This window comes from Primulina huaijiensis, chromosome 8, assembly GCF_012295235.1.
Source record: "Primulina huaijiensis isolate GDHJ02 chromosome 8, ASM1229523v2, whole genome shotgun sequence".
NCBI lineage: Eukaryota > Viridiplantae > Streptophyta > Magnoliopsida > Lamiales > Gesneriaceae > Primulina > Primulina huaijiensis.
Window position 1 is genome coordinate 15,551,247 of NC_133313.1, and position 17,983 is coordinate 15,569,229.

General features: G+C 34.9%; 2 protein-coding genes and 2 long non-coding RNA genes across 6 annotated transcripts; 2 read left to right on the forward strand and 2 right to left on the reverse strand.

Annotated features, from left to right (window-relative positions):
- Positions 1 to 3,611: 3,611 nt before the first annotated feature.
- Positions 3,612 to 4,650, forward strand: LOC140982106 (uncharacterized). Its single transcript, XM_073448522.1, has 3 exons — positions 3,612 to 3,736; positions 3,861 to 4,176; positions 4,276 to 4,650. The coding sequence occupies exons 1-3, from the start codon at positions 3,612 to 3,614 to the stop codon at positions 4,648 to 4,650; spliced, it is 816 nt and encodes a 271-aa protein (XP_073304623.1).
- A 912-nt stretch (positions 4,651 to 5,562) lies between these two features.
- On the reverse strand, positions 5,563 to 6,080 carry LOC140982552 (uncharacterized). Its single transcript, XR_012176303.1, has 3 exons — positions 5,994 to 6,080; positions 5,753 to 5,921; positions 5,563 to 5,663 (listed from the first exon to the last, which is right to left on the reverse strand). It is a non-coding gene; the product is annotated as an uncharacterized lncRNA (long non-coding RNA).
- Positions 6,081 to 6,268: 188 nt separating this feature from the next.
- Positions 6,269 to 10,208, reverse strand: LOC140983272 (uncharacterized). Its single transcript, XR_012176398.1, has 5 exons — positions 9,704 to 10,208; positions 7,241 to 7,941; positions 7,015 to 7,160; positions 6,881 to 6,946; positions 6,269 to 6,801 (listed from the first exon to the last, which is right to left on the reverse strand). It is a non-coding gene; the product is annotated as an uncharacterized lncRNA (long non-coding RNA).
- Positions 10,209 to 10,844: 636 nt separating this feature from the next.
- On the forward strand, positions 10,845 to 15,788 carry LOC140982736 (DEAD-box ATP-dependent RNA helicase 15). 3 transcript variants are annotated; one of them, XM_073449404.1, is made up of 12 exons: positions 10,845 to 10,992; positions 11,131 to 11,264; positions 11,641 to 11,741; positions 12,760 to 12,932; positions 13,025 to 13,256; positions 13,387 to 13,505; positions 14,063 to 14,119; positions 14,195 to 14,379; positions 14,551 to 14,695; positions 14,790 to 14,873; positions 14,989 to 15,052; positions 15,399 to 15,788. In XM_073449404.1, the coding sequence occupies exons 2-12, from the start codon at positions 11,149 to 11,151 to the stop codon at positions 15,407 to 15,409; spliced, it is 1,287 nt and encodes a 428-aa protein (XP_073305505.1). In that variant the 5' UTR covers positions 10,845 to 10,992; positions 11,131 to 11,148; the 3' UTR covers positions 15,410 to 15,788. The 3 variants fall into 3 exon arrangements, with proteins under 3 accessions (XP_073305505.1, XP_073305502.1, XP_073305506.1); XM_073449401.1 differs by having other exon boundaries at positions 10,933 to 11,264; XM_073449405.1 differs by lacking the exon at positions 10,845 to 10,992 and having other exon boundaries at positions 11,137 to 11,264; positions 12,657 to 12,932.
- The last annotated feature ends 2,195 nt before the right edge of the window (positions 15,789 to 17,983 follow it).

The following is a 17,983-nucleotide window of genomic DNA, read 5'->3' on the forward strand; positions in this document are numbered from 1 at the left end:
GACACCAGCAACACTCTCACCGGTCAACTGGCCCCGGCCTATCATGATCGAATAGAAATACGATCGTCGGGGTTCCCTCGGGGGCCTTTTCCCATAAATGGGTTCCCTCTGGGGCCTTTTCCCCTCACGATATTTCCATTCTTACCGTTACCACAAAACCGTTACCACATATTCGTAATGATGAAAATACGATCGTCGGGCTCCCACTGGGACCATAACCCTCACGATATCCCCACCATTAACGAATTAGTCACAATCAATTCACTTCCTTTAACATTTTTCATGCTCATTACTTTAGAAAAATCATGAATAGCCTTTACATTTTTTTCTTTTTTTTGAAACCAAGCATGCAACATGTATTTTTAAATGTCTTCCTTAAATCATAAAAATCCCTTAGACATTTAAAAATCATAATTTAATCATGAACATTTCATAAACATTTAAAAATAATCATAATATCATAAAAATAGCATTTAGGGCACTGCCATGACGTTTACTAATTTCTTGGTGTAAAAAGACCGTTTTACCCCTGGACTTGACATTTTACGATTTTGACTTTTTTCTTGATTTCTTGACTCTAACATGTCCCAAATAACTATTTAAGCTTACATGAATTTTCTCATATTTTTATTTAGCTTAAATCGAGGACTTTTAAATTAATCTTTAAATGTGACGTATTAATGCGTTTTAATCCCAAAAAATCCCAAACCTCAACATAAAATTTCCTAAATTAAAAACTTAGACTTATAATAATTATTTAAGCTTAAACCTAATTTTTCATAATTTTATAAAGCTTAAAACTAGGCGTTTCAATTAACTCGTTAATTAGCGTTTCGTGCGGCGATTAAATCCCAATTAAATCCAAAACTCGTTATTTTGATCTCAAATTTTAAAAATAACATTTTTAAGATTTATTATACCCTTCCAAGTCATGAGCCACCCCCGTGGACCCATGGAATCAATTTTAGTCTAATTAAATTTGAAATTGACACCTTATCGAACACACCGAGCCATCTCCTGATTTACTCGAGCCACGCCCGAGCCACCTTGAGCCAAAACCTAGCCAACCCACCTAGGGACCCTCCTGACCAAGCCCAGCCCAAAGAACAAGCCCCTAAGCCGCTCAAACCCACCTGAAACATGACCCCAAATTCGCATGTGTGGTGTGTGTGACTTTTTGCCAAATCTAGGACTCCTAATCCAACTAGGGCACTTCTAGCGTAGCCACCACCGAGCCCACCTGTCCCTAACCACCCATGGACCATGCCCAGACCAACCCCAAGCTCCAACACCCAGCAGCGAAGCACCTGAATCAGAGAACACCAGCTGCGCACATGCTGCCTCCAAGGTGCTTCCCTCACGTTTTTGTGTTTGGCTCGAGCCATGTCGAGCCACCCTGCACCATATCATGACCACTGCTTCTAGGCACCCTCTTGGACCCTCAGAACCTATTGGACCTAAACCAAAGCTTAGAACCGAAGCTCCAGTATAAGTTGCCTGCCACAGCCCAAAGAACCCACTTTGACAAGGACTCTGGTTTCTGTTGCTAGGACCTAACCAACCGCCCCAGACCTTGAACCAGCCCCTTGTGCACCTTTTTAGGACCATAAGGACCTAACCTAGCCTAGCCCAAGCCCCCTGGCCGAGCCCCTCCTCCCTGCACAAACTTCTGAAATCTGCACAGCCCCTTGGGCTTTCTCTCGGGTGGAGTCCTTGTTGGCAAGGACTCCTCCCAGCCCCTGGTCTTTGAGTCCTAGCGTGGCTAGGACTCTTCCCTTGACCCATAATAGACCCTAGCCATGCCCTGGTCCCAACCGATCCCAGGCCTAGCCTTTAATTCCCTTAAACCGTGCCCCTCAATTGCCATAACAGTATGGTGGTTCCAGCTTTCTTTTCTAGTATGTTGCCGTGTTTTTGGTGTGTTATTAGGGACCTAAATCTCGTGTAAAACCATCCCTTAACATTCTAATACATGGCAGCCCCTTTGACAACACAATAATCATGTTTTTGAATCAACACACAAGTTTTAAAAATCATAGAATATGCATGTACGAAAATCTTCAAGTTGTGTGCTTTAATTTCTTTCAAAACATGTTCAAATAATATATGGTGTGATAGATGTTTGAAGGAAAGAAATATGACGTGCCTTTGCGTTTTAAACGCACGAATATACGTTGACGAATCGAAGAACGACGACGAACGATCATGGCTTTAACTCCCTTGAAGCTTTTGAATTTTTTCTTCAAATTATTGAGTGTGTGCCGTGTGATGTTGTTGTGGGGGAGAGAATTCTGAATTTGTTGGGGAAGGGGGCGTGTAGTTGTAGGTTTAATGAGTGGGTTTTTAGTTTTAAATATTGGTTAGAATCCTAATTAAACTCAAATTGCTAGCTTAGACCCATTAACCATATTAATTAGGCCCAATTAGCCCATTAGTGTTTAATTAAAATATTAAAATAATTTTGTATAGAAAAGTTTGTGAGTTTATTAGCCGGGTTGGCAAAACGTTCGCGTTTTTGATGAAAATCCAACACCGATAAAAATTACGCCCCGACGTATAAAATCATCTCTAAACCCCATATTTTTTTTAAAAATAAGAAAAGCATCACCCTTAATTTAAATAATTAAAAACGTTTATTTAATAAAAACATTTTCTATTTTTCAGTCATCGGTCTCCGTTCCTCGATCGCAACTCGAATAACCTTTTAAAAATACATTTTAATGCAATAGTGTAGAAAATATATTTTAAAAATGCAAATATGCACAACATAATTAATTCATGCAATTAAAACCATTAATTAAAATACAAGAGAATTTAATAACTCAAATGCATGTTGTTCGCGTGGACCTTTAAATTTTCGGGACGTTACACTTACTATAATTACTATGAAGGCAATAATCAAAGAACTAATGGGATCCTACGATGTCTAGAGGTAAAAACTTATGGCTTGATTTTGATTTCGTTATGAATTTTGTTGATGTTAATTATTATGCAGGCCCTTGTTCTGTTGGTTAAGTCATTTTTGTGTGTATGTTTCTTTTGAATATTGATCATGTGTAAGTTATATCTTTCAAATCATTAATCATTTGAATTGTTAAACATCACCTGAGTATATTCATTTGTGCCACATTAATAATTTTGTACTATGTTAAAAATGAATTGTAATAAAATTTTCTATTGATTATAATAGGGTTGAATGTGAAGATGGTACGCTAACTATTAATGATGCTCGTCTCGAATTTGGTTTGTCAAGAAATTCCATAGACGGGTGGAGTAATTGCATCCGTGGGGCTGGTCAGATCTTCAAATATGTTGTAGAATTTCGAACATTTGCTAAAAATTATGCAATTGCTACGATACGGTTCTTTTTGTATAAAAAGAATGATAGTCAGAAGGTTATTATAGTCTGTAGTGCAAACAGTTGTTCTTGGAGAATTTATGCTTCAAGACACAAATCTGACAATCTTTTTGGAATCAGAAAATGTAATCTAATACATACGTGTGGTGATGACAATCTTCGTAGTAGAGGACATCCTAAAGATGATGCTGCATGGGTTTCCAATGTTGTGATGGAGAGATTAAGGGGATAACCATCATATCGACCATGTATGATGTTGAAAGATATCCAAAGAGACTATGTGGTCGAGCTCAATTACCACAAGGTTTGGAAAGGTAAGGAATTGGCTATGCATGGCATTCATGGTGCAGAGGATGAGTCTTATGATAGACTGAGATGGTAATGTGGTGCTATCAAAGAAACTAATCTCGGAAGTATTGTTGAGTGTGAAATTGATCATTGCAGTAATAAATTTAAACGGCTATTTCAATGCATGTGCAACTGGTTTTATCCGTGGATGTAGGCCCTTGGTTTTCTTGGATGGCACTCACATAAAGAATAAATACAAGGGAAATATTTTGGTTGCTGTTTCTAAGGATGCTAACGATGATCTTTTCACATTAGCATATTCAGTCGTGGATGCTAAAAATGATGATAATTGGGGGTGGTTTTGTTTCCAACTTAAAGGTGCTTTGCTTTCGCATCACTGTACCATATTTGACCAGTTCACCTTTTTCTCAGATAGGCATACCGTGATAATCAAGGCTGTTGAGTTAATGTTCCCAAGTAGTTATCATGCTTACTGTTTGGGTCATTTGATAGATAATTTTGTGAATAAGGTTTGTTACGTAATTGTATAATTGTGTTATGAAACTTTTTTTAAAAAATATTACTATATGTACTGTTTTATAATTTTTTTTTATGTAATCTGAATGTAGGTCATGCGGAAATACCCATTTCACAACAAGAAGTATTGGTCATCAGTTTTCAAGAAAGCCGCATATGCCCCATCAAGACAGGAGTTTGAACAACATATTAACAATATAATAAATTCAATGCCAATTGCTAGAGACTTCATAGTGAGATCGTCTCCAGAAAGTTGGGCAAATGCATGGTTTCCGAGAAATCGGTGGGGTGTTATAAATAATAACATAGCCGAGTGTTGGAACAATTGGGTTAAAGCAGCACGATTTCTTCCTATTGTTGCCATGGTGGACCAGATCCGCATTCAAATTATGGACATTATGCACAGAAGATGTGAAGCGTCAATGGTGATGCAAAAACGATTGTTGGGTGGACGAGATTCATTGTAAGGAAATAGATTCCCAACTCACGGCCATCAATTTGTCATGGAAGTTTGCATTTATCTTATCCTACTGTCATTCAGGAAGTATGCTCGAATTAACCATATATGTACTCAAATTAATACAATGAAGACTGAAATTCATACAAAATATGATGAAATTTACCATTTTTGTACTAGAAATGGCAGTCTGCATCTATAATGCTGTGCAGAACCAAGAATCATGGTTTTAAACAACAAGCCACTGTTGGAACTTGGCAAAATAGCTTCAATGTAACTACAACTTCAATATTTAATTAAACATTCCTTCTTCAATGTAAAGTTACAAAATAACAAGATAATATTATCTATTCAAAACACGAACAAGCTATAGATACAAAATCAGAAGATAATATTATCTACTCAAAATACCAACGCAGCGATACATGCTCATTTATCTTTACCGAACGATCCATTATCGTCATATAGAATGGTTGCAGCAATACGTGCTCTGACACTGTTAATTGTACATACCTTTTCATAGTTCCAAGCTTCATCGTCATCACGAGCATAGTACTCCGCCCACAAACATGTGTAAATACCACAACTGAAATCAGCACCTTGCTGTCGGCAGAAGTTCACCTTTTTATCCATTCTGTAATTGAACATAATCCTCATATACCCAACTAAGAAAGTAGCCTAACAATAACAACAAACAAGCAGTTAATATGAACAACATGCTCGTAATTAAATAACCATTTAAATATGAACTTACATAAGATCTTGCTGTTCCAAGTGACATGGATGTGTATATCGAGTTTCTAAATTCAAACACTCTTTTCTCAGTTACGTATACAAGTAAGAACCATTGATATTTAACTTTAATTGGGAACAACAAATATCTACAGCGATCCTTCAACTTTCTATTTAGTTGTTCTATTTTCCCCTCGAATCATTTGTCAAATTTCATAAAAAATCACGATAGCCATCATCATTCAACTTCCGTTTTCTGTTCAATCTCTGTAACGCACCCAATACCTCATCCTAAGCATATAAAATAACAAATCATTACATTTACATTGAATATATACAAACAAAAGATTCACTCTATTTTTATGTAAGAAAATACGAACCCGGACTGTCGTATCCATGCAGAATATTTCAAAACCATTTCTTACATTATACTCACTCACAATTTTCATATAGCAATCGATGATATTGCCTTTCAATGCATTACCAAAAAGCAAATCACAAAAATCAATGCCAAATATTTTGAATCTTTCTCCTTCCCACACGGTGCCACTAAAAAAACAAGATTATGATTAAATATCATAAAAAATAATAAATAAATATGAAAAATACTCTGAATTGTACCTTAATCTTTCCCCCGTAAGATAGTTCATTATTAAATTGCCTTCCTTCTCGGATACTTCTTCGCAACCACAAAAATCTTCTCTACCCTGAAAATTTTAAGTTTTAGCTCGTCTTTATCAGCTGATATCTTCTCGTTTTCTATGTTTGTGTCCCCATATGGAACAACAATATTGAAACAAAATATAAAATAAATGAAATAATTCTAAACAAACCATAACAAAAATCATAACAATTAATATACATGATACCTCATCACTAAGTACAGTGTACTCTTTGCATTCTACAATGGCCTTTGTTTCGCGTTTTGGGGTGGAACTTGGAGAAGTGACAAACATGTCTGGCTTTCTCTTTTTCACACGATTAGTTCTTGTAAGTACATTCTTCACAATTGAAGATATAACATTACTAACTGTGTCCTTTTGTGAGCCAGATACACAATTAACATCATTACTTTTATCTATTATCTCTCTCGAAGACTCTTCTGTGTGAACCTTATTTACTTCCACATCCACCTCAGTTAAACCAACACCATCGCCTTTAATCACATTTTGAACGACATCAACATCATGGAATCCATTGTATCCACCTAAATCGATGTCAAAATCTTCAAACGAAACATTCTTATCGTGTTTTGTCCAACATTCACCTCACAATCTACCCGACCACCAACAACATTCTTTGTCACCATTCCATCAGATTGACAACACAATTGTTTAAGCATTTGAATCTCGTTGAATTGGTCTCCAACAAATTTTTCCATTCTCTTAATTTTGTACGTTGTTTCTGCATCCTTCATTTTAGACGACACCTGAAAATTCAACACCTAAATAAATCAACACTTATTCTTAATACATCCTAAAATTCATTTGGTGAATATATTTGTATACCTTTACATTTTCCTCCCTCTGATCAAATAGTTCCAATTCCTCACCAAATGGAATGATGTCAAACACCTTTGAGATAATAAAAAAGAAAAATTATCACCTTTGAATTACTCAAAAAATATCTGAAGACAAAATACCTTCGAACAAGTGATTTTTTTGAGCAAAGCCTCCGCTTCTTCAACTTTTAACGGAATCTTGCTTTCACACCACTTGAACAAACGGGGATATGTACGCGGGATCCGGATACTACTCCTAAGGAAGGAACTTTTTCGTACACCCAATCCTACATAAATAATGATAAAATAAAAATTATGATACAAAATTTTTATATAAAAGTAGTTACAAAAAATAATACAAACTCACCATCATTCCGACAACATAACCATCCAAGTATGTTTTTCTTCTAGATGCTCCTTCCGAATTCACAATATGTCCAGAAATTTTATCGCATAAAAATCTATGCGCAGCGTCTCCCCATGAATATCCAAAGAAATTGGTCAAATCATCAATGTAAGAAAATACAAACCGAGGAGTCAAATAGGTACTCAGCGGAAATACTATGCAATTAAACGCAAACAAAATAAACATTCTAACATAATCATCCAAATGTGAGTCATCATCTGATTCGGCTATCAACAACAGATTTTCAGAAATCGACTTCCTCGTGGCTTTGATAAGCTTTCCTGCAAAATAGGGTGACAAAAAATCCGACTTTGTTCCGAGCTCTTGGTTTACAGGTTGGCCTCCATGAGGTAGACCAATGATGATAGAAAATTCGAATGATGTGAAAGGGATGACGATGACCTTTCCAAAGATAAAATAGAGGGAGTCAATGTTGAAACTCCTTAATACGACATCAACTCGGGTACTGTAGATAGACAGTTTAGGCATCTTCAACCATTTACCAAAAGGAATACCAATGATCCTTGCTCGTTGCCTCTCATTCAGTTTTGGTTCAAGTTTGTTTATTACTTTTCTAAAATAAGTAGAAGAACATCGTGACATTGCATCTTTTCTGCTCTGCATATGAGCATCATTTTCATCAACTTTTTTTCTAACCATTTCTACATAAAAGAAAAAAAGTAACAATATCAATATACAGAATTAAAAACAACATAAACTTCTAAAATTAGTCCACATATTTTGTACCATAAAATTTAGTAAAATAAAAAACAAGGCAAACAAAAACAGAAACACTACCTTCCTATCAAAAAAGATGAAAAAACAAGGAGATGGTGATACATGATCGACAAAAATAATGGTTGTACAACCGACCGAAATAACTTATTTTGAAAATACAATAAAAGTTAATTTTGGAATTGAAATCATATTTGTATACATGATGATAGGATCGATTAACGTAACAAGAGTGTTTAGAAGGGGGGTTGAATAAACACTCACAATTAAAACTGATCTTTTGTGTTTTGAGTTCAGTTTGGTGAGAAACTGATTCTCGGAATCTTGCTGGTCAATGACAATCAGTAAAACTAAAGTAGTTGCGGAAATTAACTGACTGAAAGATAGAATACAAAACTGAAATAAAATACACAAGGATTGTTTCTGGATGTTCGGAGATGTCAATTACTCCTACGTCACCCCTTCTATCTCAAGGATAGGATTTCCACTAAAAGACTTTGATCCAATACAAGATTTGTACTAACCCACTTCAGTTTGGACTTATCACTGCCAAAAACTGAAACTCTTAGTATTACAAAATGTTCTCAGTGCGTAACTGATCTTAGCACTATCGAATTTAACTATTATTACAAAGTGCTAGTGAGCTCAAATTGTAGCCTTGACTACTACGAATAAATCAAGTAAGAGTGAGCTAAGATTTTGACAGAGTAACAGCAAGCTTTGAATAGAGTGATCTGTGTCTTCTCTTCTTTTTTCAGCTGTTCTTCTGTCATATTTATAAGCTTCAATTCCAACGGTAACTTGAGATATGTTTGAATCTTTGTATCCGTTGATTTCCACTTCATCATTCCTTGGGCATTGTTTGCTTCATTTATTGTAATGCGGCGTCTTAATTGCTTTAGCCGAAATGCGTTGTTCTAAGCTGTATTGACTGAAGTGCGGTGTTTCATATTCAGTTGCAATCTGCTATGTCTCTTTGTCTATTGAATGTTCTTTCTCGAGACATGTTTAGTTGAAGGAAGCATACGGCTGAATATATCAACTGATCGGTTTCCAACTGATCAGTTTAGATCTGCTGATTTCAGTTGTTAAGTCCAGTTTGCTGAATATAATTGTGCGTATCAGTTGGTTGATCAGTTTGTCAACCTCCAGAATTTATAGTTTGGTTCATATTATGTCAAACGCCGGAATTTCGTTTCCAACAACAACTGATCAGTTTTCTTTATTAGATCTGCTGATTTCAGTTATTAAGTCCAGTTGCTGAATATAATTGCTCGTATCCGTTGGTTGATCAGTTTGTCAAACTCCAGAATTTAGAATTTGGTTCATATTTTGTCGAACGCCGGAATTTCGTTTCCAACACATGACCATATATTTTTTCAAACAATCAAATTACAACAAATACCAATCACTAATTCTGTACATGACCATAGATTTTTTACATCCCTTTTGGTTATTGTGACGAGAGGGAACCAACTAGGCCATCCAAAATAATACAAAAAATCATCCTATTTCTTGAAGCATTCATTTATAATTTTTGTTTTGACCTTTATACATCCACTTCTTTGAGGTCCACGAGATATATCTAATATAAAAGTAATTTACTACACTTTTTAGAACATTGTATTTATATCCACAAAATTAGATTGTAAAATGGAGAATTAAACTACGGAAAATATCAATTTTTACTTGCACTTGAGCACAATCCATTAATTTATCAGCATCCCCAGCCTTATAACATCATGATACACGTACCTCTGTATCTGAAATCCACACCAAACAAATCAACCACTAAACTAGAAAAATAATCCATTAATAAAGAAAGGGAGAAAACTCCCCCAACAAAAATCAAAGCATAGATTAATTTATAGCATTAGATTATGTAAATAACATATATTTTTTTAAAATATGAATGGATTTTCACTAATTTAGAGACATACCTGCAAGAGTCGGCGAAAAGGATGATGAATGAGGCAACGAGGGAAAATTCCTTCACAGCAGTCTAAACAAAAAAAACTCTTCTCATTCATACAAATCGACAGAACACGAAAATAATTTTTAAAAAAATGGAAAAACTCACAGTTTTCGAAGATCAATGAAAATAAGTTCTCCAATGAATAAACTACAAAAAATTGACAACAAACGTTGTAAGATCCACAAAAAACCACAAAAACATAAAAAAATTTCGAAAATGAAAAAATGAAAAACAGGAGCAACTCACGGTCTTTTCTCACTTGATTCTGCTTGTTACCTCGTGCGCCTTACTAATTGTTCTGTCGTTGTCAGAAGACCCTTTCGGCCGATGGGTTTCTCCGATTAGTGAATAAAGCGGCTGGGTTTTCTCAGACGAGCGTCGATTTCGTGGGTTGGGGGAAGGTGGATTTTATCACACGAACAGAGGAGAGAATAGAAGAGAAATAATTGAGAAGTCCGGTCCAAAAAATATCCTAATGATAGAAGTCAGGTCTACATATATTATTTAAATATTAGCTGGAAAAAAAAATTAAAGAGAAATTTAATTAATAATTGATTTAGTGAGTGAAAACAAAATAAAATTGGATTTAGGGAGTGCAGCATATGATTTTATTAATTGGAGACTGAGCACACATTTTAAGTTTTCATGGGTATTTTTCAACAATCCTCCCTAATAAAAAATCATAGAATAACCATTTATAAGTCTCTAATCGCTCTAGACATCAAAATAAAAAGATCATTCATAAATGTTAAAATATAAAATAATTTAATTTAAAATATAAAAATTTTGCTAAAATTTTTCAAATTCTGATTTTGAAAAGGCCCAAGCCCAATTCTCACTTAGCGAAAGCGAAATCGAATACGTTCCTTCAAGGGTAAAATCGTCAATAATTTACTGTCTCTATACATCAAAACCCTAGCTCCTTCGCCTCCTATTTCACTCCCGCACTGCAGCCTGTCCGTCCACTCTGAAACCAATCCATCTTCTGTTCCAGATTCAGCAGGTGAATTCCTTGGGGAACCATTCCGTTGCTCCTCTTGCATGTTTTTGCGAGATTGTGCCTGTCTTGGCTAAACCTAGACCTGGATTTGGGGTTTGAAGGGACTTGGAACGATTTTCTTGATCTGTTGTTTTCCTGCAGTAACTTCAGCAACTCCAAATGGGAGAGACCAAGGAGAACGACGCTTACGAAGAGGAGCTTCTCGACTACGACGAGGAAGACGAGAAGGTCACCGACTCCGTCACCGCCAGAGTCAACGGCGAGTCCGCCAAGAAGTATGGCCCTGTTATATTTTAATAATTATTGCTAGCTTAAGATCTACTTTATGGCGCGTGGAATCTTATTTTATCAATGTGATTGTTAGTTCTCAGTTTACTCTTTTAGACTGCATTTCTGTGTAATGCTGTTATTTTAAGGCTGGTCTATTTTTTTCCCTCATCTTAGAGTTGTGGTTTAGTGTTCAAATCCCACAGCTTTTTCGGCTTTTTTTAAAACTTTCGAGGGACTGATAGAGTAGTGGGATTTGTCGTTTTAGAGTAATTAATGGGCAAACATCTTCTATTTTGCAACTAAATGAGTGATTTTATTTACTTTACTCTGTTATCTACGCACCCAGTTATAACTTGTGGCATTCTGCCTCTTCAATTTCAGGGGTTATGTAGGCATTCACAGTTCAGGATTCAGAGATTTCCTCTTGAAGCCAGAGCTTTTACGGGCTATTGTGGATTCTGGATTTGAGCATCCGTCAGAAGGTAGCATACTCTTTCTGGTTGAGTAGTGTATACATTCGTGCATTTCATCATAGTTTGTAGGATACTAGGATTTAGCGATTGCAGTTACTTTCCACTTACTAAATCTTACAATTGTTTTGCATTGTTATTGGTGCATGCATGTACTGTGTGAGACGCTGTAACTTTTCTTTTTTTGTATGCCTGCACCGAATGCTCTGTAGCCGTGTTGACATTATTCTTCTATGTGGTTTTAGTTTATTTATGCTGTCTGACTTCTTGCCACCATGCTGCCAAATCTTGAAATATTTGGTATATATGTATATACACACACACACACACACACACACACACATATATTTTTCTTTTTTTTGGGGGGGGTGTGGTGTTATTATGACAATTAAACTTGGTTTTTCCAAGGTTCTAAAATTCGCTAAGATGTAGTCGGGCGCCAGACCAGCGCCTAGGAGGAGACTGGTCGTCGCTAGGCGGATTCCAAGATAATAAGATGAAGTTTTGTGTACTAAGGCAAGTCAACAAACCACATTTTTTGTTGGACTTTGGGTTAGGCATATAAAAAGTTTAAAATTAAAAGCCCAAAAAAACTTTTAAAAAAATCCCAAAAAAATCCCCCAAAAAGTAATTTTTAGCCACCTAGGGCCGTGGACTAGCACTTTTTCGCTGCAGTCGGCCAGCGCCTAGGCGGCGCCTTGGCCGATTTTTAGAACACTGGGTTTTGTGGATCGAAATATATGGTGAGTAGAATGTTGCTCTTCACTTCTGGCATACTTAACTCACGATGTAGTAATATCCACTCTCATTGTTGAATACTTACTAACTGGTATAGTTCTTTTATGTTTGTTTTGTACCTTTTACCTTCTACTGAAATTGGCATGGTTATTCTTCAGCTAACTCTGTTTGTATTCTTGTGTTTCTCAGGTAAATCACTTTTAAAGCTCTGCCTTGGAGTAGTTGAATGGTAAAAAACGTTTTTTTATTGAAAACTGAGGCTTCCTTGGATCAAATTTCTGTGGTTCATCAGTGCAACATGAATGCATACCTCAAGCTATCTTGGGAATGGATGTTATTTGCCAAGCAAAATCCGGTATGGGGAAAACTGCTGTGTTTGTTCTCTCAACATTGCAGCAGATTGAACCTATTGCAGGTCAAGTTGCTGCTCTCGTTCTGTGTCATACAAGGGAATTGGCTTACCAGGCATGTAGTCTACAGCGAATTGTCTTTGCTTTATGTCTATTTGAATCCGTATCTGCTGGTTACTGTACCTTTTATGTTTCTCTCGATTGCAGATCTGTCATGAGGTTGAGCGGTTCAGTACATATTTACCTGATATCAAAGTTGCTGTTTTTTATGGTGGTGTCAACATTAAAATCCACAAGGATCTCTTGAAGAATGAATGTCCTCACATTGTCGTGGGAACACCGGGAAGGATACTTGCTCTCGCAAGAGACAAGGATCTTTCTTTGAGGAATGTGAGGCATTTTATTCTGGATGAATGTGATAAGATGCTCGAGTCCCTTGGTATGCATGCTGACATATCTGTGATATTAAGTTACATTATATCCTAGAAACAACACAATGACAGTCCTCACTGCATCTGAGAGGCCAAATTTGTTTTAAATTTACTCATTACCTGTTGCTGTCTCCCCAGATATGAGGAGAGATGTTCAGGAGATCTTTAAGATGACACCTCATGATAAACAAGTTATGATGTTCTCAGCCACACTCAGCAAGGAGATTCGACCAGTTTGCAAGAAATTCATGCAAGATGTAATATCCTGTGGCCAGTCCTATTTGAATATCGAAGTCTACCTTGTTTCCGTCGTTCCAGCCTTCTGCAGGAAGTCTTTGTTATTAATGCAGTGATTGAAGCGATCTATGCCTGCTATTTCACTTGTGTCTGTCAACCTGAGACATTAGATGGTTAAATTTAGGGAGCTTGGGGGAACATGATCATAGGGGTCTGTGTAGTCCTATAGAAATTCTATTCATTTTGGGATAGTGTTTTCCCCTTATTTTGGTTGGTCAAGTTCATTCCAGGGTTGTGTGTTTTTTTATTCTATTAAGGAGAGAATTGTCAATGAAAGATATTATAGGAAGGAAATTTAATTTATTTATGTAATCAGTTAGCGTAGATCGAAGTTATTTTGATCGGCAGTGGTGACACAAGTTGGTCTTGGAGGTATTGTTAGCTGGAAGAAGAAAATTCAAATGGATCTCAACCTCAATTCTGGCTGTGTTCATCCATCAATTCATTTCATAGTGGATACCGTTAATTTCACATGAACTCTCCTAATATGCTTTACTGTGACATTTCTTCCTTTCAGCCAATGGAAATCTATGTGGACGATGAGGCCAAATTGACTCTCCATGGTCTTGTGCAGGTTAGATCTTGAAATTGCTAAATGTTTTGTTTGTTTCATGTTAATGTTTCACAAATTTGACTTACACTATGGCAGCACTACATCAAATTGAGTGAGCTGGAGAAAAACCGGAAGCTGAATGATCTCCTCGATGCATTGGACTTCAATCAAGTTGTCATTTTTGTCAAAAGCGTCAGTAGAGCTGCCGAGCTTAACAAGTTGCTTGTGGAGTGTAATTTTCCATCTATTTGCATTCACTCGGGCATGTCCCAGGAAGAAAGGTTTGTGACGCTTATACTGTTATTATTTTGATATTCTTGTTTCTTTTTTGAAAAAGTTCTGCTTGTTGTCCCCAGTTAGTAGTGCATTAATCGGGTGGGTTTGATTCGCTCGAGTTCTTGTGTGCCAGGTCTCCAATTTCTGAAAGTTATTCTGAATTTTGGGTTTTGCAGATTGACTCGTTACAAGGGATTCAAAGAAGGGCATAAGAGAATTCTCGTTGCGACAGATCTGGTGGGAAGAGGAATAGACATTGAACGAGTGAATATTGTGATCAACTATGATATGCCAGATTCAGCTGACACTTATCTCCACCGGGTATAAGTTACTGGCATTCAACCTCAGTTTTAATGTTTACGATGTTCTTCAACAAGTGCCTTCAATTAGTTTTTTATTATTTACGAAATGTTAGGTGGGTAGAGCTGGGCGGTTCGGAACCAAAGGACTTGCCATCACGTTTGTTTCTTCTGCATCCGATTCAGATGTTCTTAATCAGGTATTTATAAGTTGTAGATGAATTATCTGTGAGTTTGCCATAAGTTGTAGATGAATTATTTGTGAACTTGTCCTGGCTGCTTGCATTTTATGACATGTCCTTTATGCGCATACAGGTTCAGGAGAGATTTGAAGTTGACATCAAAGAGCTACCAGAGCAAATTGATACATCTACATACAGTGAGTTGTTTGTTTCTTTTTCTAGAAAATACACAAATAAGCTGCCTTTTTTTTTGTTTTGAACATATGGGTTTGCATCCATATATTTCACAATGGATTTATGAATGGTTACTTTTTATTATATATTTGCTTTTATTATTGGTTTGATCGATAATATGATGTAAGCTTATAACCCTTCAGGTAGTAGTGCCTTGGTCGAAACTTTTCTGCCTTTGTCACGCATTTGATATTGTTTTGAGTGCCTTTCTGTTATCACAGATTTGTTCTTGTTTGTCAAGAAAAGTGTCAGTCAATCTGTCACATGATGATTTAGCTATTTAACTTCTCAATTTACTGCGTTTTGTAGTGCCATCTTGAAGCATGAAGGTCTTGTAAGAGAGAGACTATGATGCAGATGTTTGTGCCTAAGAGAGACAACGGAGGTGTTGGTTCTCTTTTTATATTTCATATTTGGCTTCTCTGTTAAGTTGATGCAGTTCTCGTCTTGGCCTTCAATTGTTACCGTTTAAACATAAATTGGTGTCAATCCCGAAAGAGTAGATAATTTTCAATTCGAATGCTGATCAAGTTATGATATCTTGCTTGCCCTTTTCTTTTGTAGTCCACTCGGTCTTTACGTAGGTTAAATCCTTGTGCTTATATATCCTAGATTTGTTGTTTTCATTCGCAGTGTTACTTTTGTCATAGAATTTTGATTCGAAAATGTTTCATTCCTGATTGATCAGATTTTGCTACATGCGCCATTAGCCACTAAAATTTGTGATGTTAGCCTACATGTTTAATGGAGTTAGTAACATACTCATCAAATATAGGTCTGTTTAGGAAAATAGACTTGTTTAAAAAATACTTTCTCGAATGTAGTATTTAAATACAATGCGAAAGTTCGTTTTTTAAAAGTAATAATTTATTAAGGTCAAATGATAATATATATTCCTCAATTATATGAATTCATGTTCTTGACGGACTGTTTGAGATTTTTTTTTGCCTATTTTAAAGTTATTTTTTAGAAAATTTTCAAAGTTGGTGTGATGTAAAATTAGCCGGGTGAGTGGTTTGAGTTTTTGAAAAAGAATTGATTGTTTTTTTTTAAAAAAATTATTACAATATATTTAACTTACATGATATTTATTATTTTAATTATTTACGTTATCATTTAAGATCAAACAATTCTGCTGAATTGACTGTGTAGTTATATAATTATTATTAAATTTTGAATTTTTTATATCAAAATTAATTTATTTGTTTATGGCATGAAAATTTATATAAGATTTAATAAAAATAAAATTTTCTTATAAATATATAAATCACGTTAAAAAATATATCTGGAAAAATAATTTATAAAATAAATAATTTTTAAAATGTAAAATTTTTGTAATATCATATGATTTTGAATTTTATATACAAATAAAATTTAATATATTTTAAAAAATCTAAAATATTTATAAAAAATTGTGATTAATTGTGGAATTTGAAAGATTTTGTCGGTTTAAGCAAGTGGTAGTTTGAATCAAGGTTTTAAAAAGCGTGAAGCGTCTCGAAGCGAGGATGTCGAGTTCAAAGCTTTTCAAGCTTAAGCGAGATTAACATGAGCTTAAGCATGAAAAACGTTTTTTTATCTTTAGTGTAATTGTAATTATCTCAAACCAATAAATAGATAAAATAATACATAAATATGATAAATTTAAATCTGGTGCATTAATTCTCATATTTATAAAAACATAAAAATCTCAAAATTATAATATTTATTTGTTTTTACAACCAGATCACATTAAAAAATCCTAAATATTTGTCAAATCATTGTCAGACACGCTTAATCATAATTAAAATTTAAAAATAAACATATAAATTATAAACCTAATTCATTATTTTAAAATAAAAAAACATACTTTCAAAATAAAAAAATTTAAAAATAAACATATGAGATTAATTGTGCTTAAGTACGCTTAATTAAACGCCTTAATCACGTTTAATTTGATCAAACTATAATTTGATCGTTTTTTTTAGCTTTTTTCCGAAGCTAGGCGTTTAGTTTGACCCTTTTTTTTTAGCTTTTTTCCGAAACAAGGCGTTTTTGTCGAGCTTCAAGCTTAAACGAGCTTTTTAGAACACTGGTTTGAATAGCTCTTGAATATGCGAGTGGAGTTTGAACTTCAGCTACAATTTGAATCGAATCCGTGCGAAAAATATTAAAGATTTTGAGTTTTAAATCGAACCCGATTACACTTATTCTAGCTCGATTTCGGACCTTAAAATTTTCTTGGTATTCAACTTCATTGAGTTCTTTTACACACTTATCCATGTATTATTTGGCTTTGACCCGCCGGACCAACCCACCAGCCATGATAAAAAGGCAGATTGTGTTAAGGTTTTATCAACCCATTTGAAAGTGGGTCAAAATAAGTTAGCCTGTTTGGGTTATGTGTGGGGTCGAGTGAGCCCATAATTTATGTTATTTACTTAGTTGATATATTATTTTTTTTTTATAATTTAGTTTTTAACTATATTTGTCTTTGTATATTTTATTTGCAAATATCAAAACAAAAATTTCTCTTGAATAATCGAATATTCTAGAGCTTAACGATGAACTTAAAAAGCATAAAGATGAAAAAGAATATAATGGTTCATAACAATTATAGAGCCCTATTTTTATTAGATTTTAGGCACTCTTAAGTTAACAATATTTATTGTTGAATTATTTTATTAAATGTAATAAAAAATATATGTATTATAAAATATGTGTATAACTAGTTTTTTATTTAGCAATTTTCACAATTTTTTACGAGTTGGTCTGCCTGACAACTTGCAGATCATGGTAGGTCGGGTTGAGTTGAGTTTTTTTTCAACCAACAAAAGTCAATGATCTTCCTTTACTCGACCAAATATGTCTACATAGATATTTCGATTCGATGACCAAACACATTATCAATTAGC